At 40.4% G+C, this 26045-nt stretch overlaps 2 protein-coding genes and 1 long non-coding RNA gene across 6 annotated transcripts in view; 1 reads left to right on the forward strand and 2 right to left on the reverse strand.

The window, feature by feature from the left end:
- The window catches only part of LOC112996520 (ADP-ribosyl cyclase/cyclic ADP-ribose hydrolase 1-like), a 29441-nt gene extending 21209 nt beyond the window's left edge, over nucleotides 1–8232 (reverse strand). For both annotated transcript variants that reach the window (XM_026122041.2, XM_026122039.2), the window contains exon 1: nucleotides 7975–8232. In XM_026122041.2, the coding sequence (XP_025977826.1) occupies nucleotides 7975–8213 (239 nt within the window). In that variant the 5' untranslated portion in view covers nucleotides 8214–8232. The remainder of the gene's footprint in view (nucleotides 1–7974) is intronic.
- The window catches only part of LOC135328305 (uncharacterized), a 40145-nt gene extending 17567 nt beyond the window's left edge, over nucleotides 1–22578 (forward strand). The window contains exons 2-3 of the long non-coding RNA XR_010389122.1: nucleotides 9386–9494; nucleotides 22229–22578. This is a non-coding gene — a long non-coding RNA (uncharacterized LOC135328305). The remainder of the gene's footprint in view (nucleotides 1–9385; nucleotides 9495–22228) is intronic.
- LOC112996530 (ADP-ribosyl cyclase/cyclic ADP-ribose hydrolase 2-like) overlaps nucleotides 8960–26045 on the reverse strand; it is a 28815-nt gene continuing 11729 nt past the window's right edge. Inside the window, exon 9 of one of the 3 annotated variants that reach the window (XM_064511412.1) lies at nucleotides 8960–20042. In XM_064511412.1, the coding sequence (XP_064367482.1) occupies nucleotides 20021–20042 (22 nt within the window). In that variant the 3' untranslated portion in view covers nucleotides 8960–20020. The other 2 variants (XM_026122059.2, XM_026122058.2) reach the window with 2 other exon arrangements.

Consider the following 26045-nt stretch of genomic DNA (forward strand, 5'->3'; position numbering starts at 1 on the left):
AATATCCAAGGGCAAATGTAAGCAGCTGTGTGAATAGAAATGAAGAACAGAACTATGTATGTTTCATATAACAAAGGCTAACACAGAGGAAGTATTTAACTCAACACATTGGCATCTGAAATAGGGAGGGAAATATTAAGAACATACATTGAAACATTGTAACAATGTTATTATGATGATACAGTGTCCATCTTAATACTGAAAGACAAACCAAAAGTAACAGAAGTCAACACCATTGCCAGAGCAAATGAGCCAGAAAGTTTCTGCATCCCTGTTTGTTGTAGTTACATGACAGACCTCTTCAAAGTCTAAAAGCTTTTTCATAGAGCCATAGGTTGAGGTAGAAAGGAATCTCTGAAGACTGCGGAGTGCAACCCCCTGCTCAAAGCAGGGTCAACTAGAGGAAGTTGGTCAGGACCATGCCCAGTCAGGTTTTGAATATCTCCAGGAATGGAGACTCCGCAACTTCTCAGGGCAACCTGTTCCAGTATTTGATCACCTCATAGTAAAAAAGTTTTTTCTTACGATTAGATGGAATTTCCTATATTTCAATTTGTACCCGTTGCCTCTTATGCTTTCACGGGGCACCAATGAGAGGAGTCTGGCTTCGTCTCCTTTACACCCTCTCATCAAGTATTTATAAACATTGATAAGGTCCCCCTTGAGCCTTCTCTTTTTGAGGCTAAGCAATCCCAGCTCTCTGAGGATCACCTCCCGTGACCTGCTGGCAATGCTCTTCCTAATGCAGCCCAGGGGGCTGTTGGCCTTCTTTGCCATGAGGATGCATTGCTGACCCATGTTTAACTTGCTGTCCACCAGGCCCCCCAGATCCTTTTCTGTTCTCCAGCTGGTTGGACCCCAACTTGTAGTGGTGCATGGGGTTATTCCTCCCCAGGGGCAGGACTTTGCACTTCCCTTTGCTGAACTTCATGAGACTCCTGTCTGTCCACTTCTCCAGCCTGTTGAGGTCCCTCTGATGTATCAGCCCTCTGGCGTGTCAGCTACTGCTCCCAGTTTCGTATTGTCAGCAAACTTGCTGAGGGTGCACTCTGCCCCATCATCCAGGTCATGAAGGTGTTAAACAGTATTGGTTAACAACACAGTGCAAATAAAGCCGTTTGTACCCACTAGTTTGCTCTGGAAGTCACTAAAAGAAGTCAGTGTAACAATTCTGCTTTTTTAAAAAGTGTGGGTTTTTTTCCAAAGTAGAAAAGGAAAGCTAAATCCTTTGTAGTTCTATGTATACTAAGTCGAGATGCTTTAGAAGTCTGCAGCACAGTCTAATGCGGTGCAGTACTGGGCAGTAACACAATGTTCTTCAGACAACTGTGATTCAGTCAGAAGGTTCTCTTACACAGGGCTGATGTTTTTCTTAAAAAAATCAAATGTCAAGTAAGTTTGAGTATGTTGCCGTGATCATATAGAATAAAACTAAGTCAATTCCATTTAAATAATATGCCATTGGACTAACAATAGAACTAGTTTTTTTGTAACACTGAGTCAAATCATGGCTATTGTGATTTGGCATGAATGTGAAAGTGTTAATAAGCAGTGAACAAATGCAAAGAGATTTAATTAAAAATGCTTAGCATAGCATCAAGGCAGAATGCAAAAGTAAGCACACACCAAAAATCAGTTTTCTTTCTAGAGTAAATTAGACTGCAAATACAGTAGTATCACACAAAATCATGGTGCCATTCTTTTTTTTTTCTTTTCATCAAAGTGTATCACCATCTCCAAAGGAATGAAAAGGCAAAAATGCATTTATGCTCATGCAGTCAGAAGATAAAGCTCTCCTGATTGTGCAACAGTTTTTACTGAATTTGACAGAACTATAGACTATTAATTTTTGTATAATGGGAATTTGCCGTTGCCTTCAAAAGCAACATTATTTTCTCTAATTATATTTGAGGGGAAAAATCTATGTTGTAGGTATGTCCACAACATTGCATGAAAAATCTCTTTAAATTCTACTGAATTCTACTTTTTCTTGAAAATCTTTCCCACAGAGTTTTTGCACTGCTTATTCAGACACAGGAAGATTGCTGGGCCTACAGATTCACATATTTTACTAAACCGGCTCCTTGTCTACGTACTTGTTGCTATCTTATTGGCAGATGCTAGACAAAAAATAAGCTGGCTTAACTTCAGCCATTTTTAAATAGTAGGTCCTTGCAAGTGTGGCATATTTTGAGTGGATCAGCGAGCAATAAGTGTGCAGACCTGAGTGGGGTAGGAGTAGTCTTCATCTGGGAATGAAAAAATCTCTTGAACTGCAAATGCAAGGTGGATTTGTTTTAAACTAGCGAAGAAGCACTGTTCGTGTTTCAGGGCTCAGTGACTATGACCTCCGTATAGATAACGTTTCTTAAGATAAAGTCGTAGCACGATTCTTAGCCACAAGAGGAAGTCTGTATTACTGGGAAAGAGGAAATGAGGTCATTTGAAGTCAAATCCTTCAAGTGTTAGTGCCTTTTTCCAGACAAAAGTACAGCACATACCAATAGCTAGTGTTGATGAGTATGGGAATTTTGCAAGACGAGTGAAAGCAGAATGTGCGCCTTTTGTTAATATTCAAAACCAATATTAATACTCTTCTGTTAATATTCAAAACACTTCTGAGCTGTGATACATTATTGCTTTGTCTTTGTCTTCTGGCAGCAGTCCGTATTTTCTAAGGAAGCTGAAAAGAAATAATACTAATCTTTAATGTGATTATGTAGCTGTGCAGCTCTGCGTGCAGGGAAGGACAATACCCGTAAAGCCTGCTGCTATACCATCAGCATTTTTTTCCTAGAAATAGGGCTAATATTGCAAATGCATTATTAGAGGCTTTTGGCATTCACTGCCTGCTTCTCCTAAATTTTGGCACAGAGTTCTACACAGGAAGAGTAACTGAGGAAAGTGTATGTGTGCAAATGATTCTTAAGCAGCATGTAAACCTCTCTATCCAGGAGTACCTGATGGATGAGAGTAATCTAAACAGCAACAGAAATAATACTAAGGGCTGTATTGCACACAGCCAGTTAAAATTATTAGAAGCAAGTGCTGTATACAGCAGTAGTGAATTATTCTTTAGTAAGCAACTGCAATACAAGGACTGAAACTTTGGATGATTTCGGGGAACTAGCAAACTGACAGGATAAAATCAGATTACCTGTGAGGTGTTCAGAAAATGCAACTGCAGTCTGCAAGAGTCTTTCCAGTGGCCTTATTGGTCTTGGGTTGTGACCCACATTTCGAATTGGGAAAGATGGAGCATGAACAGAGCATGCTCATTGCATACTGTGTACAGAGCTGCATTAATATGTCCATTACCTTCTAGAGTTATTGCAGACATGATGGTGGTGTACATCAGCATGTCAATGGCATTGTCAGATGACTTACAGGATGCATTTGAATAAGCAGGGCTTAGTGTGGGGACTGTAGACTCCTGACCCCTGTTAAATCCATCCATGAGGTCTGGAAATGTCAGAAATTCCTATTAATATAGGTCACCAATCTACCTTTTGCTTCAAAACCAGTCAGCTGTTCTAATTTCAAAATATGGCAGTCCAAAATGTAGTAATGACCACACTTACTAACTACTGTAATGAATATATTGCTGATGTCAAAAAACTGAAAGTATTATCAAAGATGGAGCTTAGATTTCAGTGAGTTTTATATAAAAACTTTTTTAAGATGCATATCCATGAATGCAACCAAATCTGGTAGTTCCTTGCCCTGTCTTGTTACATTGCAAGATGTGCCCAATGAAGGAGGGGGAGGGGGCATTTCAGGGTTTTTGCAGGGAGTTTTTTTGATTGAGATTCTTATAGCCACTTTTATCAAAATGCAAATGTAGATCAGTCTGAACAGCAAAACTGTTTCAACACAAAAGCAAACTGAATGATTGCATTTTCTCTTCTAAATGAGCAGAGAAATGGAGAATGTTTTTCAAAGCTGCTTTTATGCATATATGTTCAAAACATTTAATCATAATACAAGACAGTAACATCACACTAGCTTGTTATTGTGCACATTTGAAAGAGAGAAAAATTTATATTTTGTATAGTTTATCAGAAGCCGTATTTGCAATAAGGAAAATATAGTGTTTGAGTAACTTAAAGAGGTGCAAATGCTGAGCAAGACTTCTGATTGGACAGCCAGTGATAAGCACATTTTAAATAACTGAATGAACTGATACAAAATACGTTTTTAGATTGCTAGTAGATATTGGTGGTGTGCCTTAAAAAACAGCCTCTTGTAACTGATCACTAGGAATGTAAAAATTTGCAGTTCAGGTCCTCTGGTGGAATTTTGAAGAATGTTATGTTTATTCCAGCTGTGGAAACTCTGCCTTAGTTTCTCCATTTGTAAAATGCAGATAATGATATGGGTTTTTTTCCTACAGTTAAAAAGTGAGCACATACAATGCACTTACAATATTTTATGTACATATATATATACATATATTATAAAAGGAGAAGGAAATTAATGCACACCATGCTTTAAACAATGCTTGCAGCAGGGCCACATTTAAAACATTACATATATCAAATTATACACTAACAAGAGTACAGTACTGCTGTTAAACATGAAAACACACATGGAAGAGAGACGCGCAAGTTAAGGAAATGATCGAAAAACTGGGTGTTTCAGCACAAAGAGTTACCGTAATATTTGGAAATGTTCCAGACGTTAATTGAAGTACAAGCAGTGAGCTGTGTTTTGACTGGGGGGAGGGTTGGGCCAAAAGACTGGCCGAGGTGCCTTCAAGCATATGTTAATCTCTGACTTGAAGTTGTAGGATGATGAGAGAGGTTAGGCTGAGGCTTAATGTCAAAATTTTTGGCATTTGCAGAAAATGCAGAGATGTGGAACCAAAAAGTGCTTTTGTATTGGTTGGACTATTGCTTTTGAAGCATTATAAAGTAGGAAGTGATGGGTTAGCCAGGAAAACATGAAAGTCAAGATGCACAAAGCACAAGTGTGAGTTAGACCTGAAGGATAACAAAAGGGTAGTCAAGAGAGAGAGAGAGAAAAAAATACAGTCTACGTATGCTTGTGGTGAAGGATAGCAGACCTGGATTATTCTGACTGTAGAAGGGCAAACAATATGTATGTGTGGTAAAAGCAGAAGGAAGGAAAGTGGTTAAAGCAACTAGAGGTCTAGTGGTCTAAACTAAGTCATATCCAAGATTTTAGAGCAATTTTTTTAAAAGCCTTTACAGACATGATGGTAAGTAAAAATAAGAGAAAATGTACGTGAATTTAGTAAAAGCAGAGCTTTTTAAACAAATGCATGCATTGGTGTAAGATTAAAAGGGCATAAGCAGGCTATAAATAAATTTATGAGGAAATTAGAAGAATTATGATCAAAGCAGTGAAGTTCTCCTAGTAGGAATGATGGCAACAAAAGGCATAAGTGAGTATAAGACACAGCGTGATCAGCTTATAGGCCTGTCTGAGTTTCTTCAGTTCCATTTTCCCACTCCTTTTGTTTAAGTACACCAAAGATCTCATGGAATGGAAGATATAAGGCCTACAGTAATGATGAAGGAACATAGGATGAAAGATAGAGGGATCTGTGATGTGTCCCAAAGGCACTGGCTTTGTCATCAGAAAATGACAGTGATAAAAGCGGTTGGTTACACTGCATCTCAGTAGGATAGGAAATGACGAATCTAAGATTAGATTCCTAAAAAAGGCAGCACCTATGTTTTACTTTTTCAGTTCAGGAACCTCCTGAACATTTCAGGTGTACACAAATGAACGTTTCTCCTTTTTCAATGATGTCTCTCTCAGATGCAGTTCACATTGTTTCTTCAATAGGTTAAAAAAGAAAGTCCTACTATAGAGAAGTCATTTAATCTAAAAGAAAGAAAGAGCTCACAGTCCTCCTGAAGCTATTAAATGTTGTTCAATTCAGAATAGCGCAAAATGTTATGCTTTGTAAAAATAACCATTTTAGAAAACTTATGACCATAGGTCTGTGACTTTTTAAAAAGTATTCTTGAAAGCATTTTTTAAACAAATTATTCCCAACCATATTTGTGGTTCAGATTCAGACTGTGTTGTGAATGAAAACAGACATCAAGTTGACTAGTTGGCTAGAAACATGTTTACACGAAAGTAATTTTTTACATCTCCAGCAGCCCAATTTGAATGAAACAAACAAGCATAAGTAATGAAGGCTTCCACAATTATTTCAGATTTAGATATTGAATGTATTCTTATTTAATAAATGAATGTACACTTTTAGAAATATGTACATTAATTTGCAAAAGCTTCAGGAGGTTTTTAATTTTACCCATAAAAGCAGTCCTTTTAACTAGAACAACTTAGATGTTTAATGTAAAATGTGCACTTAAATCTCTATGGGGTCAGGCCATGATATTTTGTGTGTCCATTTTCCTTCAAATGCTGCAAATCAGCTTTTTCATACCGAATTCTCTGCACTGGAAGCAGAGGCCAAAAGAAGTCAAAATCTGAGCAAACTGGGCATGTATTTAAGCTTTGTTTTCAGCTTAATGTTGTGAAAATGTGAAGTGGCAATTATCTTTTTAAGTCAAAGGCCAGGAACGTAGCATTATGGGGCAAGCTGCGAGGCAAGCCCCACCGGGCTCAGCTCAAGGCAAGGGAAATCTCCAGCAGAAGCTCGTTCAGGACACAAACCGGAGGGGGTGGTGTCACAGAAATGATGCAGCCCTTGCCCTCCCTACCCCTTTCCCTGGCCCTCCAGCAGGAAGCTTCTGGGTTTTCGGAACAGAAAGGTTTTTTGAGGATGAGCTGGGGAACGGAGCCGCTCCCCCCTTCATGGCAGAGAGCTGCTACCTGGGCCAGGAGAGCTGCACGTGGAGCTTCACCTTAGACAAGCCAGTTTGCCGAGCTGAATGACGCCCACGAGAGGATTACACATAGGATGCCCGTGTCAGGAGTTTAGCGTCTACATTTTTTTCCAGGCTCACAACCTCCTTTCATCCGTGCTTTTATGCCTGCGCTGATCTAACGGTTGGCTGCTACTGCAGCGGATGTCTTTGCTCCTTTCTGCCCTGGCCCCCTCCTCACGCCCCTGCTCCTGGGTGCACAGTCCCTTCCCTCCTCTGTGTAGCACAGAGCTGGTGGACGGGTGCCTGCTCAGGGACCTGTGCTGGATCCGGCCCAAAGTGTTGGTGTCCTCATTACCTGCAGGGAGACCCCGGCACTCCTTATTCAGTGCTCAGCCTTTCCCACGGGGCCGGACCACCTGCACATTCGCTCTCAGCCCTAACATGCTGTCGCAGACCTGGGCCTAAGGAGTCACCTGCCGCAGGGTGAGAGCCGTGGCATGCTCTGCGCATCGCGGCGCTAAACGCACCGATGGGCTGAGTGGAGAGGTTTTGCCTGGGAGGTCCCAGGCTGACACCGTAAGCCAGCTGCACTCCCCTGCGAGAGCAGTATGTGCTTGCTGGGAACTCACACAAGAAGTCTCACCCGTGTGTTAATAACATCTGTTTGGCATAATCCCAATATATTTCCCAACATTTTTCAAAGATATTTATCCATCCTGTAAGTCTGTGCTGAACCTTCTCCTCTTCCTCTTTCCCATGTAATGTTTTGGTTATGTGAATACAGCATTACATGCTGCAGTATTTTTCACAGCCTGGATTTACAGTGAATTGTCTTCACCTCTGCATATTCAAACCTGTTAGAATCCAGCTTATATTTTAGCTGTTTTTTATGAAGTTACAGTACGTATTTAGGGGTGATTTTGACCTAGCCCTACACTGTCTGCATTCATTCTGCAGGCAGTTTCCTTAGGAAAGCGCTCGGGCGCAGCCAGTTGCAGTCTGACTTTGTGCATTTTGCTACAGGACACTGGACTACAACTTTTTTCCCTGATTTCTCTATGCACTGCAAACCCGGAGGACGCGGTTCAGTGGAGATGGTAGCTGCCTCTTTTCTGTTCGCCTGTATTACACCACATAGCGCATGGCAGAGGCGGTTACTCACCCAAGCTCAGGGTGCCGTGCTGTGACATAGCTGTAGCACCTTCCCAGGATGACTTCTTGGAGGTTCCTAGTGGTCCCTCTGTCCTTCCATTTCAGCATTTTTGGGCTGATCTCCTGCTTTCCCCGAGTCAGAACAGAAGCCAGGATGATAGCAACGACGAGGGAGACGAGCAGGACCACGACGCCTGCTAGAAGGACGGTGCGCTGCCAGGTCCTGGCGGAGCTGTGCTGGAGAGGCATCCTTAGTGGAGCCCGTGAAGAGCAGCAGCAGCTGCTCTCCCAGTTCGGCAGAAAAGTGGCTTTCTAGTGTGTCACTGTGCACCTCCCCCTTCTCGGTGGCTCTGCCCCGGCCAGCTCAGTGGCGGGGAGGCCGGCCTGGCCCCGTGCCTGGCCGGGGGCCCTGCCCCGTGGGCTGCCGGTCGGGGAGGCTAGGCTGGCCCCACGCTCGTGAGCGGCCTTGTCCCGTGGGCTGCCTGTGGGGGAGAGCAGCCCGGCCCCACGCCCGGCCACGGGCCCTGCGCCACGGGCTGCAGCCCGCTGCGGGCAGGGGGCCGCAGCAGGACCAGGCAGCGGGGCAGGGATCGCCACTGCGCGTCTGCGCTCCCTGCACCAGCGGCGCCGGCCGAGGGGAGGCTGAAGGGACGCAGGGCTCCCGGGCAGCGGCCGCCCGCGGGGCTGCGGGTGCCCCGCGGCGCCCGCTCCAGCCCCCGCAGCCCGGCGTGGGCTACGCTGTTTGCAGAGCCGTCGTTTGGGGGCTCGACATGGGAAGGCCTCAGCCTGGCTATTGCTTTTCTTCTGCTTCTAATTTTATCATAGTCTCTCCAAGTTAAATTTTGTAAATTCATCACAGTAAACTCACAAAAGTGCATTTCACAAAATTATTCATAAAAAGAAAACTCCCAAAGAGTGTATTCAAATAAAGATCCCATTGCAGAGATGTTCTCCAGCTTATGTGTGCATAAAAACTGAATTAAAATGACTATACCTTGATTTAAAAAATTTTTTTTAATTACAATTGATAAAACAGTTTTTACTGAAGGCAATTATTAACTTTGTAGTAATCATAAAATGCAATTTAGGTCATCAATAAACCATGTGGTATTTTATTTCTCTTCTTTGCAGATAGGCTTGGATTAGTTGTCACATGAGTTTCTAAGACTAGCTGTGTAAATTGTGGGTGTCTAAGGCTGTATTAAATAATGTCATAAAGCATTAAGTGTTCTCAGCAATAGTGAAGTTAGTTCCTTATTGCTCTCTCCAAATGAAGCAATTCAACTTCCCTAGTCAAAAGCCAACACTAAAAGAGAGTCAAATCCCCAAATCTAACCAAAATATGCAAAAAATGTCAGAATAATACATACCGTTAACTATAAATGATTCATAATTACTTATTAAGGAACTGTTTTTAACAGGTTTAATGGAGCAGAAGCCTTTTGGGTTACCTCTCAGTTTGGATTAAGCAGCTCTGAAAGACCTGAGGAATGCTGCTCCCTCACCAAAGGCTTCAGTGTTAAGCAATATGTAAGTACATAATCATCTGAATTTTTCTGATACAGTTTTCAGAGAAATGATGGAAACATTTTGAGGGTTTCAGTCAGAACTGAAGCCTCAGTTTGGGAGTGGCACATCTCTTCATCTCATAGTACCACTCCTGGACATACTAGTTGGAACAAGAAGAAGATACTTAGTGTCAGTCATGTATCATCCCTAATTTGAGAAATGATTGTCTAGCTGATAATTACAGTGATATGTTAAGTAAATGTCATTAATGTTTATTTTGGTAACTTTATAACATCTACAAATTACTTGGTATATTAATAAGAAAAAGGAATAAAGTTCTCTATGCAATAATAGGAATGCAAAAGTTTCCAGGCCTGTCCACTGACTGCTTGTATTCCCATAATGGGCCCTATCACAGGTTCTTGAAAAAGTGCAAGTGTCTATATGAGACAATTCAGTAACAATTAGCTCATAAAGGATGATCTCCCCCCGCCATCCCCATAGTCCTTCAGTGAGCAAGTGAGTTTTCTCCTGACAGGCACAGATAATTGTTCTCTATTTGCTCTGTGTTCTAATCACAATGAAAACATGGGTACATGGTATTCACATCTGAACCCTTATGGTCTCTAAATAAATGATACACAAGGGAGGTTATTCACTTCATTTTATTTTCCTCTTAATGTTTCTTTTTTTCTGTTTTCAACTTGTTGCTGTTCAGATTCGTTAACTAAGTAAATGCCAGGTTGGAAAAAAACCTAGTTAGCCTAAACATCTTATACAGCAAATTGCAATATCTGCTTGCGCTGGGTATTGAAGAAAAACGTCTCAAACTATTCTTAAAGAATGACACTTAGAACAGAATGAATTGAACAGTTAAAAAACACTTTAAAAATTTAAAATACTCTTTGTCAGGTTAGGAAACCTGATGTAAGAAAACATTTTCTTTTCTTATCAGATATCACATTGATTCATTAAGAATAAACAAAAAATCCAAGTGTGGACTCAGTTTCTTCTTGAATGTGTCCTTGTTGTTGATTTTGTAGCACCTCGAACTATACAGCAATTTAAAAGACAAGTAAATGTCAAGTAACCTTTCAGCAGGCGCTTACATCCTAATCAGAATGAATAAGAATCACAAAGAGAGACGAGGGGGTGGCAAAAGGGCCAGTAAAATCAAATATTTCTGTGTTTAGGAATGTGATAGTTTCGTTCTCAGTATGAATGTGAGAATGAACTCACTTCTTGCAAATGTTCTGGCACGAGAAGATTTGATCAAGGGGGCTGAATAAGATGTTACTTTAACAAAGAAAGGATGAAATAGTTTTTCCTGAACACGAAAGCATGAAAAGTGCACAGAAGTCAAAGGGAAACGTAGAAAAACAAAGGGAGGTGCATAGCAGTATGTTTTACAATGCTCTTGCATCCCCTCAGGTTTGAGGGTGCCTAGCTTGAGTTCACTTTATTAAGCGGTTTCCTCAAGCAGATGGCTTTAAACTGACTTGATTCTATCACAGCAACAGTAATTCAGTGCTCTTAACAGAACTTCAAGGAAATGCAAATTTAACATTTCTCCTGAGATTGCAGTGAAGTGCTTGTGGATCTGTATCCTTCTCAAACTGTTTTGCTAATGGATATTTCTGCCTTTTACAAGAAAAAGTAGGTTTTTAAGAAGTGGCATAACTGATAAACTTCTAGCCAACATTTGTAGCCTTCCGAGTTACCTGAGTTTCAGTACATCTAAACTAATCAAGGTCTAATCAAGGTGTGTCCACTCTTCTATCTCTGTTTACACTAAATCCCTGGGGAGTTTCGATTAGGAAGTGAGTGTAAAAGACTGCAAGATAGAAATACTTTAGGCCAGTGAATGCCAGCATCTGCTTTTGATACTATTTATTGCAGCAGGAGACTTCTTTAAGAATGTAACTGTATTATTTGTAATTTATTAGCCTGCATAATTACTGCTAATGGTGTTGTAAGAAAAAAGCAGCTAACTCCCACTTCTACCTGGAAGTTCTTGGGATCATATTTTTGATCCAGCAAGGGATAACAAACCACCCCCCAACCATTCTCGAGTTCTGATTACTCAAAAGTTTATCTTTTTTTTTTAAATAGATATCATTTTTTTTCTATCATAGACCTGGTATCCAAAACCTGGCTGAGGGCACAAAGAATCCTTGCTCCTAAGAGGCTGTATGCAGCAGGTGCGACTGAACTGGTCAAAGAAAACCTGCAAACCTCGTTAAGAAAAAAAATGTGTTGTGCATCTTTTTGCTGCCTAGGGTTAAAACTTGCTCCTAGGAAACTCTGGAAACACTTCTTCCTCAGTGGGAAAAATCACAGAATGGTTGGGGTTGGAAGGCATCTCTGGAGATCATCTGGTCCAAAATATTTGTTGGAAATATTCTGTTATGATTGTATGCTTTGCCTATGTCCTAGTTGCTCCTCACTGGCTTCTATTTTTTTCTCTGGGTATGTGGTGTGACCAGCTCTCCAGTAAAAATGGAGACAGCATCACTGCCTTTAAGGAAATGAAGTTATACTAGGAGTGAATTTGTCCATAAAATAGAAACAGGCTTCTTCAAAGGCTACACAGCTTAGGAATCATGAAGGATCACATTAATGTAATACAGTAGACTACACTGATACCATGCTATTCACAGTGCCATTAATTACTCCCAGTCTTGTGGAAACCTCTAATAACTAGTTGTCAGTTCTTTACAGAACTTATGAATAAGAGAATTTGAACTGAAAAGAGCAGAAGCTCTTACAATAATTAAAGAAATTATTTCTTTCCTGGCTTTTGTTGGAATAGCAATGACTATAGTCTTCTCACAGCTTCCCAATTTCACAGAATAGAAGCTGTCATAACATTTAGAGAAGGCTTGAGAAGAGCACTGCAAAAGTAAAATGATAAATGGGCTGAGATAAGAGAAACAGCTAGTACAGAATGACAGCTGTGAAGAGCCGTATGCCATCCAACTGCATGCACTGGCTACTGTGAAAAATGCATTTGTAACTTAGTGTCTCAGCATGCTATTCAGTTTTCCTTTCTTTCAGCTCCTCTGTCTGCAACAACTTGAGCCTTACCAGAGAGCTGAGGCATAGGCTGAGTGCATTAGTGCTTCCAGGATACAAAACAGCGTCTTGACCTGTAACTCTCTGTATTTTTTGGGAGGTCGCCCCTACCTCAGCCATCCCAAGAAGGCTGATAGGGTGACTGCTTTACAAGCGCAGTTTAGAACAGGACTACAGGAGGACAAACAGACCAACAAACAAAGGTGCCTTAACTCCAAACTTGCACTGGCAGCCCTCTAAAAGGCATGAAAAGCTTCCCATTTGCATGCTCTGTAACAGCCGTATCCATTACTAGAAATACTGCTTACATTATTAACTTGTTTATCAAATCAGCTATTTGGACATAGACTGAATACTTGTGTCCCCTTATTGATCCCAAATTTTATTTCTCAGATGGTTGCCACTATCCAGGTGTCTTGTTCAGTTTGTTGTTACTTGACACAAATTTCTAGCCTGATTGTATTTTCTTCTGCTGTAAATTCTTTGCAATTACTTCTGATGACAAAGCGCTTTACATGTTAAAGGCTGAGTATCAGATACTAGGGAATTACTGGTGGGGGGTGAAGGGCTGACAGACAGAGGAATGAACAGGCAAAGTGATTGCACAGGCCTTGTTTCATTTGTAACCAAGCTAAAGAGAAATTATCTTCCTACTTACAAGGGTACCAAACAACTCTACAATAGCATCTTTGCAACTGATGCAAAGTGATATGTTGTGGTAAATAACAGCATATTGACAAAGCTAGCTCTGCAGGTCAATTTACTATCGCAAGACTCTTCTTGAAGTGCAATATAAAATCTAGCTGATTAGCTAGGTGATTTCATTTCATATCTTTCTCAGCTAATCCGATTGATACTGCAGTGTTTCATCACCTTATTTTTTATACTCGCAGCATTTTTTCAGTTCTTTGAAAGTATATCACATGCATTTTATCTATCTATCTGCCTCATTGCACACAGAAGCTGTTTCATAAACCTTTTCTGGTTTTCCTGTGCAGTTTGCATACAGAATGTAGGGCTCTGTTGACTTGCGGCAACAAAACTGCTACTTGTTAAATCATGTGGCAAGCACAGAAACCGGCTTTGCTTTCTCTAAGCAACTGAAGCTGAGGGTTTGGTGCTGTTGTATGTCTTAGATCCTAGATTTATTCTGTTAAATTGCTGTCTTCTCTGAATGGTGATTTAGTTTGTATCTGATATAGGTCTAATTAGGTCATTGAACCAATTAATGCTCTAAGCGCAAAACTAGTTGTGTTTATAGACACATGTATTTCCATGAAGATGGGGGAAATGAGAATCTTAGATCAGCCCATGCTAACAAGCAAGAAGCCTGTCTTTTCTCAGTAAAGCATTCTGCTCTCTCAGCTGGAATGTACTATTTTTTTCCTATGCGTTCTCATACATGAAAAGAGTGTAGGTGGACCAAATGTCACCACTTTGTCTCGTTATTTTGCCAGTGACCTTTTCATTACCCTACAGACACTCTTGACTGTAGGTAGTGTGGTTTCCTCTCATCTCAAGGCTTACACAGGAAGTTTAGGGAATAGTTAAGAAAAAAAGCAATATAGATAAAATCTAACAAATGTGGTAGTGTTTCTGCTTTTTGTGCAAATAAATGTGAAGAAGCACACATATCAGCTGGACAATTTTTGAGCTGCAGAGCCAGAAAGGGTCAGCAAAGCAGCACATGATAGAGCAATGTGCAAAATGAGAGGTCTCTTTTCAACACAAAACATTCCTGTATTTGCACAACTTCCCAGTCATTCTCCCTTCCCCCAACCTTTTGCCCCTTGCTTCTGAAGTACAATACTAGTGCACTGCTGAAGGGCAAGGTGGATGTCTTCAGACCTCCAGCACAAAGCTATTTCATTCCTGTGGCTGATCTAGTCTGTTACCATCTATCAGATCTGCAATTGGGAATAAGCTAGATGGGCATGGGCCAGTATGTAGACCTGTCTGGGTTGCTCACAAAGATTTCCCCTTGTCATCCCCAAATATTCTACCTACTCGCTGACTCTTGCCAGAGTTCTCTGCCTCTGCCTCACTTCTACTTTTTGTCTTTGCTCATGGATACAAAATCAATCTCCCAGGATTCATCAGTCAAATGTTCTGGTGCTGGGCATCAGCATTGATGGGCCTGTCCTTGAAGTGATCTGGTGCAGTGATAGGTGCTTCACGGTGTTTTACTAGGGATGAACTGATCTCATAGAAGTTTTCTCAAAGCCTATAAAGCCAGTGACCCATTTCTAGATGCTAATCAGTAGGATGGGGTATTTTATGATCAGAACTGACAATTAGTCAGAAGTGACTAGTGATTAGGGAGTGTTGAAAATGGACTTATGAAGCAACAAAGACACGTAACTATAGATGCATTCAGTTCTGTGTGATAGAAACATTTGTGACTGACTGACTGTGGCTTTTCCAAATACCTGGTGGATCCCAGGGGACACTGCCCTGAAGATCAAAGGATCCCAAGAGAGCTAGCTGATTCAAAGACAATCTCCAAAGTACAAGAATGATCTATCCTGATATGCAGGAAGTTGAAGGTGTGGCTGGAGGCCAGCTTGGCCAAATGGGGAATTCCTGACTGAGCTTAAATGTTGGAGGGAAGTGGAGGTGGGGTGGACTATCTGGGAAGAATATACAAGCATTGCCCAGACTTGCAAGGAAGGAAATAGGAAAGCCAAAGCTGAACTGAGGTTAAAACTGGTGAGGTGTGAAGGGCAACAAAAAGCTTCCACAGGTACACCACCAACAAAAGGAACACCAAGGAAAATATGGGCCCACTGCTCAGTGGGTGACCACCTAGTGATAAAGGACATCACTGAAAAAGCACAGATGACTCCTCGCTCTTCCTTGGCAAGGTCTGCTCTCAGGCTTCCTAGATCCTTGTGCCTAGTGTGCCTTGTCAAGAGTTCTGGGGAGAAAATTATTATCCATAGCACAGGAAGACTGAGTTACAGATCACTTAAGCATACTGAATATATATAAGTCCCTTGGCCTAGATGGGATGAATCCGAGGGTACTAAGGGCAAGCTGGCCCACGTCACTGCAAGGTTACTATAATCTCTGAGAGGTCCCTTCCAACCTGTATTATTCTATAATTCTAAGAAGCTATGATTGTGTGGTAACAATGTGCAGAATGCAGACAGATCTTCATGCTTTCCAATGAATATCTAATGGAAATAAAGAACTTAATCAGGAAGGTTTCCAAAGATATTGGGATTTGGGGAATAGAAGACAGATGAAAATCTAGCTACTCTTTCCTTGAAGACAGTGGCTGAAATTAATTATGTATAAGGGTAGAGCTCCAAGCAGCTTAAGACTGACTGCAACTGGCTAACATACTGTGGAATATTATTTGTACAGTCTAAAGTAGAATCTTAAATGTCCTTGTTACAGCATGTTAGCCATCAGGTTTTCAAATAAACACACCCAGTATGGCTGATTGCTAAAACTCTATGGACAGCTAAATATGTTAGAAAAATAAAGCTGTCTTGCCAGTTAGGCATTAGCATTATGAAATCAAAAAGGGACCAGTAACATGCATGGCAGGCCCTTCCAGACAGAAAAGAGTCAGCAACTTCCATTCTTGGAAAAATCATAGTATCATTGGATAATGAAGGTTGGAAGGGACCTCTGGAGGTTATCTGGTCCCACCACCTGCTCAAATCGCGGCACATTTGGAGGCTAGACTAGGTTGCTTGGGCCTTGTCCAGTGCAGATTTGAACCCCCCCCCCCCCAATGGATTTTATAGGTTTTTTTTTCAATCCAGAACCTCTCTGGGCAACCTGGTCCAGCGTTTGACCACCCTCATGGTGAAAATATTCCTTCTTTATGTCTAATGAGAATTTTCTTTGCTGCACCTTATGACCATTGCCTCTAGTTTTTTCACTGTGCATCTCTGAGAAAAGTATGGTTCCATCTTCTCTATAATGCCTTTTAGGTTGTGGAAGAAACTACCTTTTCTGGCCAGCTTCATGGATCTTATTTTGGAAGATTTGTTGCTATAACATACAGACGTATATCACAGAATCATGATGTTCAGGTTTTTACAAGACAAGGTGTCTGACATTCTTCCATCAGTCATTTCTGAGGTTTTAAAAAGTGCTTTGTTCACTAGCAGTGTGCTCTAGTATGGAAGAGAAAGTTCTTTATAACTGCTAAATTTTCCTGATTGGTAAATTAGCTTTCCAGACCTTTCTGATTGCTTGGATAGGTTTGAGAAATTATTGCTGTTTGCTTATATTCCCAAGAAGTTCTTCTGTAGTCCTAAGTAAAGATTCAGGGATATTTTGAAAGGCTTTTCTTAGCTGTACTGTTATTAATTTTTCTAAAAGCCTTTTTGATCAGAAAATTCCTAGCAAATACTGCACAAAAAATTAGCTCCCATCTTTTACATGTCACTATTTCACAGCAGACTACAAAGATAGCAAAACTGATGAGAGTTTTTTTGGGGTCCATAACAGGGCTTAGGATCATTAAATTAGTGACCTGCTTCTTCCCTCAGTCTTGTACTCTGATGGCTGAATTGACATTGGAACGACTAGATTTTTAAGCTGCTTGTTTCTACAAAGTGATTTATGGCCAGTCAGGTTAATTCAGTAGGATTGAGTATCCAGTGAGATATGCCGACAAGAATGTAGATGTACCCTGATCTTTCTCAGAAGTCATGAGATTTGTTCTGCAACTCAGATGTTTCAAACTTTGCTAGTGTCCAGACTACCTCACAAATTAATAATGTGATGATGGGATGTGCATTTAAAGCTCACATTCGGGGAAGGCGTGTTTGGGAATAGCAATATTTAGTAATTCCCTGCATAGACATGCCTGCCCTAATTACTTTCCAGCTGTCTGTCTGATTAGGACTTGCTTCTCCACTTGTTGCTGTGTAAGCTCACTTTTAGCCAGTGGGAGTCATGACAACACTGACTATACTATTCAGTGTGAGATAGGAAAAATGGACACTAACTGAGTTTTTCTTTGTTTCTTTCAAACAAAGATCTCAAAGAATTCAGAAATCCCTCCCCTTCTGAACCAAACTTCTTCCTCTCATTCCTGCCTGTTTGTTTCCTTGCTGTTTCTCCTGAGTGTCAGGCCATCTGCTAATTCCACTTCACATACTGCCTGGCACCCTCAAAGGTGCCTCAGAAGCTTTTCTGCTGCCAGAAGAATTTCCTGCTGTCATTGTTATTGCTCTTTGTGTTTTGCAGTTCACAATTGCTTTCTCAGCAAAAGTGGCAGGTTTGTAACAGAACGAAGTCATAGCTAGAGTTTCTGCATTGGTTGTATTACTGAGCAACACACTATGAGATCCCCTATATAAACGGTTGGAGGGGAAGGAGGTAGACTGGACACACATGCTTTAGAGTAGCTCTAGGACAGTTTGAGAGAACAAGTTGCTCCATTCTTCAGTATCCTCACCTTTTTTGATATGTCTTTCTATTTAGCCATGTCAGAAAATAAAATCCAAGACAGAATTTTGAAAAAAACACAATCAGGAGTACAGTGGTTAAAGCACTGATCTGCAGAGTGGGAGATCCAAGTTTAATGAATCATGCATTCATGGTTATGAAGAATATATTTTTTACTCAAGAAATGTTTAATTTATACAAAATAGAAGAGCTACAACAGAAGAGATTGCAAGAAAGTAAGAGAGAAAGCAAATCTATCAGCTAGTAGTTAGGGATCTTACAATGAGTTCTGATTGCCTGAGCAGGCATCTAGCCCGGGGCTATTTAATAGTCTGATGAGGTTGCTGTACTTATTCTGCAAAACATTTTTCAAGGTTTAGTTCTGCTTTAGTGCACAGTAAAAACAAATGCAGAAATCTCTCCAACTTTCATGAAATAGAGTGTTTGTTTTCTGTCCAGTACTAATCATTATGCTGCTCACATATTCTGAAGGGAAGTATCCAGCAGGCTCCCATCCCACTGATGCAACTAATGAAACAAGGTTAATACAGAAATGGGCTCTAAACTGGAGGCAAAGGAGTGTGTAAATCACAAATTTTCCCCTAAAAGAACTATAGAGGGTAGCTTAGCCACTTGGAAGGGATCTATGTGAAGGTTTAAAAGTTCAGTTTACCTTGAACACTATTGCTTGAAAAACAAGACAAAGATCTGGTTAACGGATAAAGATCTGGCTGACACCAATTTAAAATACACTTTTGTATGTATGCATTTAAATATTTGTCCAGGATCTGATGATGTGGCTTCCAGGTTTGTTGAATAATTTTTCTTTCTGTTCTTAACTTCTTTTTGTATGGTATATGCCATATACTTTGCTTGTCACCACTCTTCTTCCTTTTATATGATCCCAGCAGCTCTTTGTTTATTTAACCCTGTGCTAATGGGCAGCGGTGAGAGAGGAAGTTCAAAGTGTATTCAACCTGCTTTCTGGAAATAGCAACTCGGGATTTACTGGCACCTTTCATTAAAGCAGAGGAAAAAGTAAGAATGAAGGACAATATATGCTAGCATGTCCTACAGTTGGGATTTGAGATTGCACGGCTGAAAATGCCATGGAATACTTATTTCTGTTCATTTGTCTGTTTGATGGCTGCTCTTCAAAATGGCATAGTGCAACCTGTGGAGCTTTTTCACAGCTGGACCCTGACTTACTGTATAACATAAAATACCTGTTATTTTCTGAGCACTCCTCTCTTGACTTTACCTGTTGCAAATGGGATAAAAGTATCTTCCTACAGTTTGGTGGTCTAGTTTGGCCAAGCTCTTGACCTGTTTTCTGCAGTACCTGACTTTCCTAGTTAATTATTCATCTAAGCACTAGTTAGCACCTGGTATCAGACAACATCAAGTGTAATCAGTAAGAGATGTTCAGGCAAATGCAATTACTGGATAAATAAATATTGTTTCTTTGTTAATTATTGTAACTCATATGGTGTAGCTCAAGTTAATCCAGACATACAAGTCTGGAGGACCCCTCTGTCTGCACTTGGGGAACTTACTACACTTACATAGTTTACATAGTGCAGAGGTATTCCTAGTCAAATGGTCACAAATAAAGGACTAATTACTTTACTTCACTCTGTACTACTTAAATGAAATGTGTTATTATTGAATATAATTTTCTGCTTCATTTTCCTCCTATGAAACTTCTAATATCGTAATTTTTCACTCATCTGTTCTGGTAAAAATATGAAGTAACTCATCTGAACTGAGACCAGATTCATCTCTGCTGTGTGTGGCAGGGAAGAAAGCAGGAGGTAGGTAAAGAGGGGGCTGCCCAGAAAGGTGGACACTCCAGCACTGTGTGATGGGAGTCCGTGTGCTGTGCTCTCCTCAGAGGCTCCTCTTGCCCTAACCCCTCTGCCTGCCAGCCTGCATCTGAGCAGCACTGCTGCAGTGGGAGAAGTGAGTCTCCTGTAATTCACTTAGAAGGGAACACAGCTGCCTGCAAAATTTGGCAGATTGTATTCTTTCTCTCTTGAATAAAAGGCCAAGTAAATTTAGGCTGGAATTAGCAAAAACCTGAAAAACAAAAAAGCACTTGTAAACTGCTTGAGCCACCCTAAAATTTGCCTAAATTAAGACAGTGTGCCTCCCCATAATGAGCTATTTTAAACTAAACTACTTGCCTCTGCTTAAAGCACCCTTCTTCCAATTTATACTCTCTATTCTTGAAGCAGGATACATGAGAACTATTTCTAGAAAATCCAATTAAAAAGAAAGCTACCAAAAGCCACAGTCAGCTTTCTTTGAACAATGAGTGCTAGGTAACTTCTTGTGCTTTCACTGGAAGTTTTATTACATTGGAGACTGCTGACAGGAAACACAGTCATGTCAGCTGAGTATCACACCAAGGCCAATATGACAAAAATAAACCCCAGCAGGATAATAAGGGCAGAGAGGTGAACAAGTTGTCCTTGCTTTATTCTCAGATTCCCACTCTAGAGAACTCAAGAGTTCACATTTAAAAGTAAACAGATTGGGTGTGCGCATATGTATAAGTGCACATGCACATGCACGCTGAAAATATGAATTCTTCTGAGTTAGTTGGAGTCATGCAGCAGAAAAAAGCAGGTTAGCAGATGGGGAGATTACATTTATTTCTATATAGGAATGAAGAACATGGTATAATTGAGTTATTAAGTGGTTCACAAAATGGGCGAAGATAGGAAATACCAGCTTAGCAGCAGTAGCTTCCAGAGGTCTGTCTGCATAAGTGGAAAGCACCTAGTAATGCTCATGTACCTGATGCTCTTATTCACTGTGAGTAGTTGGGTATTGACAGATCTACATAGAATTATGGCATGGAACTAGATTCAAGATGAAATGATATTCATAATGTTTTCATATGAACATTTGCTCTTGTTTTTCCCCTGGAATTCAGTTCTGGAGATAACTGGTTTTGTACTACTAGTACAAGCACGAACAATTAAAAAATGCTGAATATACATTTGAACCACTCTGTTGAATATTACCAGGCTTGCATGAATTTATTGAGAAGGCTTGATATCTTTTATGCATCATGCTTTCTCAAAATTTGGCTAATCCAGCTGGTTAGCCACAGCTGTTACACGAGGCGTTGCTAATAAGAACATTTACTAAGTGCTCAAGACAGAGCAGACATATCTAGCTGATTCTCACTGCATACCTGTAAAATATATGTGTAAGTACTACTATTCATACACTTTTTAGGTGGAGAAGGAGAAAGAGAGAGAGAGAGAGAGAGAGGAGGGATTCCCTTGTTCCTAACTATTTGTTTACATGTCTCTCCCCCCCTCAGGGAATAACAAATGACTTTATTGCGTCTGCCTACCTTTGCTAACACTTCTTTTGCCTCTCTGCTTCATAGATGCCAGTCACACTATCCTTTCTCACTGATTAAAACAATTATATTAAACTCAGAGCAACTGGTCCATACTTAGCTTGAAATGTGCTCCCTTTAGGATCTGAGGAGGAGACTATGCATCTAAAACTTTGCCTGCTTTTTTCCCAGCTATACTAGTTGGGCAGCTAAAAACAATAACCCTTCCTCTACAGGTCTTCCCAAGCTTTTCTAAAAAGTTTGAGACACTTTACTCAAAGGATATTGGAAAAAAAAACCCTACTGTCCTTGCTACTTGGTCGAAGTAATGGGAAGGGAGGCAAGAATATTAGAAAGTAAATACTGCAAGAGGTATGTTGGGCTGAATATGAGTTTATGCAGTAAATATCCTCAAATTATTTGAACTGTATCTGTCCTACTTTTACATGTATTTTATAGGTTTTTCAAAACAGAATTATTTATCACTTCCTACAATATGTTTGGTATCATATGTAATTGCCAGTACTGACTGCACTGCTGAAGTAGATTGTATTCAGACGCTGAAAAGCTCTCACATGCTGGAAAGCGTAAGTCGGCCATCCGGGATGCTTGGCTCGTGGATGGAAGTTGCCTAAGAGGCATATGCCTTCTTAATGGTATTTAGCTATTCTTAGAATCACCCCCACACCATAATACACAGATCAGTGGGTAGAACAACACTAGACTGAAAGAAGGCCTGGATACGTATCTGTGAGTCTCATATGCCCTGTCTCCACAGCCTGTAGCGCCAAATGTATCATGATGTGATCTGCAGTGCACAAACAGAAGATGGATCAAAATTGCTTGGTTCGAATGACCTGAGATGTTTCTGTGTTACAAATAGTTACCTCTCCTCTTATTCTGGCAGTTGCTGCTAGGGACAAAGTCAAACAATGAAAAGGAGGAAGATGCTGAAGGAACTAATCAAAGGACTAACATCTCAGAATGGCTAAGGAACAACTCTGACACATACTACAGCCCAGATTTTCAAAGGTGTGTAACTTCTGATATCAGTATTTTTGCAGCTTCCTGAGATGGACACAAAAATCCAAATCCAACTGTGACACAGGCAAATGCAAGTAGGTACATATTTAAAGGGATTTGCAGTGGAACCGATTTAAAGATTATTACAGGAATGGATGCCACAAATAAGCAACACAACAGTTATCTGATATTCTTTCTTTCAAACATGCAACACGATATAGTTTTACCAGAGACTGAAAGAATGTGAATCTACTATGAAGTCCTAATTCAGAAGCATTGAGATGAACAGGAACATCCTACACCAGTTTCCTGACAATCAGCTAATACACAAAAAAAAATAAGAAGCTAACTTGAATGTAAAACCAAACTGTAATTTAAAGTTATTTTCTAGAAGAGCAAATATTTTTTCCAAAGATTTATGTGCCATCTTGATAGCTGAGTGTCTTTGTCACTTAGATGAAGAGGTATCTGGAACACTTAGATACCTGACAGAATCAACTCAAGAGACCTTTAAGATGGTAGTTACTCTATTCTGAACACGTTCTGAAACATGTCATATGAGTTTTCTGAATGCAGACAGCGGTCTGACTTGGCAGGTTCTTGTCTAAATTTGATATGATACAAAGCTACTCATCACATCATGGCAGAAAATCTGTGGAACTTCCAAGCCTGGTACTACTGACTATTGATTATCTAGTGGCCAGGAAAGAGCCAGTTGAGGAATAGCTGTGTGGATGGCAGAGCAATCATTGACTGTATGCAGCAGAATATTGTATGCAAGCCAGAATCTCACTGTACAATAGTTTCAGGTAAGTTTGGCTAAAATACTATACTACTATTGAAAATGAGTTTATTTTTCCACTGTTTCACCTATTGTATTGCTTTTTGTACTGAGCATCTAAGTTCTCGCTCATCTGAATTCATATTCCTCCCTTTTTCCCAAAACAGGATAATCAGACACTTAGTTTTCCAGGCCAAAATGCTAGGATTGTTAAGAACAAGAAATGTGTTTGGGAGATGTATGATGGGCATAATACAGCTTTTCTTGCTGCAATATATGAACAGGGAGAATGTATTATTCTCAGTGGACTTCTAGAGAATTCAACAGGAGGAAATTACAATGTATTCCTCCTACTCAGGAAAATAAAGAGTGAGGCTTGCTAGCAGCAATAGAATATTTCTTTAAACTATTAGTAGTTGATATATAGATAGAAATATGCAGGTTTGCCAGTCCAGAGCTAGGGGGAAACTGCAGTTATAAATTAATTAAAGTCTAATTTACAGTCAACTGAAGCAAATAGAAGATTTGGATTCAGTTGATTAACTTAGTACACTAAAGCAGATCTGAACAAAAAGCCTACAAAAGTAACAAACATGAGCTTGCTCCAGCTGCCTCTTCTGTCTGAAGATATAGGTCCTCTTTGTGCAGCTGGTGCAGATCTAAAGAAAAGGAAACAAACAGGATGTTCACAGCACAGAGCTAAGTTGAGATTCTTTTAAATATCAGAGGTTTGTAGCCAAGGATGAACTTTGCAGTCTAAGCGCTAAGCTAGAAGTTTCTTTACAAGAGCTCTTCAGTGGATTCCCAATTGTGCTCAGCTGTCATGATTTTATAAACAGGATAGCTGTGTGCAGAGCTGCGGCTACACCCCTTCCTATCCCACTGAACAAGGCTGTTCCCTTGTTTGTCCATACTACCCATGCCTCCTTGTCTCTCCATATCCATGTAGCATCTCTTGCCTTATACTAGAGACTGTATTTTTACAGTGCTTGATACAATAGGATCCAGATGCATTGCGAAGGTCTCCCTGGCATTGCAGTAATTCATGCAATAAATACCACCACTAACAGGTTGCATTTGAGTTCCTTTCTGCTTATGTTTGTATGCCATCTAGTGGGTATTTTTTTAACTTACATGCTTTCTTTAAATGTCAGGGTGCCAAAGTTTATACGCTAAAGTCTAAATTTTGACTCAGAAGGAACATAGCTCAAGTCTGGAGAAGAGTAAAGGGGCACTATATGTACCCCCAAATCCCCAAGAATATTATAGCAGCCGCAAAGCCATCCCTCTGCAGCCCTTTCCTCTGGTATGCCTATGTAACAGGAGTTGTGATGACAGAAGTGTCACCTGCACAGCCCTGTGGGCTGAGGACATTGCTCTCCAAAGGCTGAGAAGCCAGCCATCAGTCTCACAACAGCAACGGCCACTGTGAGAGGGGATGCAGTGAAGCCTGGATACCAAGTCTCAATATTCACTACGGAAGTATGCAAAATGTAGCATATGAACACTAATGAACATCACATAATGCATAAGGTGTCTTTTCTGAACAGATAAATGTTCTTAATAGTGATACCACGACTGACCAAATTGTGCCAGTGTCAGTTAGTGGACCATCAGAGAGCTGGGATCCATCCACAGAGAAAATAGATCTAGAAAATAATCATCAAATAATTTATATACATCTGCTTAAGGCTCTTTTTTCAAGGTAGGCTAAATTCAATGGAGAAGTTATTTGTGGCAGAGGTGTGATTCGAGGAAGGGTGTAAGTATTCATTTGCATTAAGTATTTTAGTGACTTAAATTTCAGGGAAAAGCAATGATGTTTAGCATGCAGATTGAGAAGCTCTCTGTCTTGATTAGGGATAGCAGAGATACGAAGAGTATTAAGCCAGTTACACTGCCATGCATACAAGAGGGAACAGAATTCTCTGGAAGGGAAGAAGCAAGGAAAATTTTCCTGAGGAGGATGATAATAGCTAAGTCACTTAGTAATTACCCAGTAATTACCCAGTAAGAGACTGGTGCTTGGAATACTCTAGTGATTATGATCATGTAAGTACTGACATGGTCGGAAGGGACAAAGTGGCTGCTCCCCTACTTATATACTGCAAGCACTGTGTGGTAGTACTGGAGAACTGGTACGCTCATCCCTTAGGTGAAAGGAACAAGATATTAATGATTTCCAAAAGGCTTCTCATCCAGATTTCCTATCAGTGATCTCTAAAATGCAACTGGTTTCATCACATGACTATAGATTGGTGCTGGGATGAAAGAGTAAGTGTTGTCACATGCCAAGATGAGAAAAAGTTATCAGTGACCAGAGGGAACAGGGTGTATTCACTTTCGCTGTCACGGTGTCTTAAAAACTACAGCTAGGCTACAGAGAGACATACACCTCCTTTTCTGTACTGAGAGAAGCACTACTGCTAGAAAATCTCGGCTCGGAGGCAGGTAGAATGCATCCAGACCTGCATGCAGCAGTAGCATTGCTCTGCTGCCATAAGCAGGGACAGCAAATCAGGCTTTTGATAGCAGAGCTGCCTAGGCAGTAATACATGGGTTTTTAGGCACTTGAATTAGGGCAGAAGGGACATTCAGAGATAGGATGTGGTCAAAGGTATGGATTATAAATAAAAGCAAATCTAGAGAACAACTTCTATACATTCATGTATCCTGCAACTTTTCAAACTGTGAGGAAGTTTTCATATTCAGATATTGAAAGATCTTATGTGTATCTATATAACATGTAGATTAGGAAACTTAAGCACAAGTGAACACAGTCATCTTTTCTCTATGTTCACTGAAATACATCACAAAGGAGTTTAACCTTTTTTATGTAATAAAGAAAAATATTCATAGGAAGGGACACTATTAAATCCTAGTCCTGGAGTGATGCCCACTAATTAAGAAAGGTGTATCT

The sequence above is a fragment of the Dromaius novaehollandiae genome, chromosome 4 (genome assembly GCF_036370855.1).
Source record: "Dromaius novaehollandiae isolate bDroNov1 chromosome 4, bDroNov1.hap1, whole genome shotgun sequence".
Lineage (NCBI taxonomy): Eukaryota > Metazoa > Chordata > Aves > Casuariiformes > Dromaiidae > Dromaius > Dromaius novaehollandiae.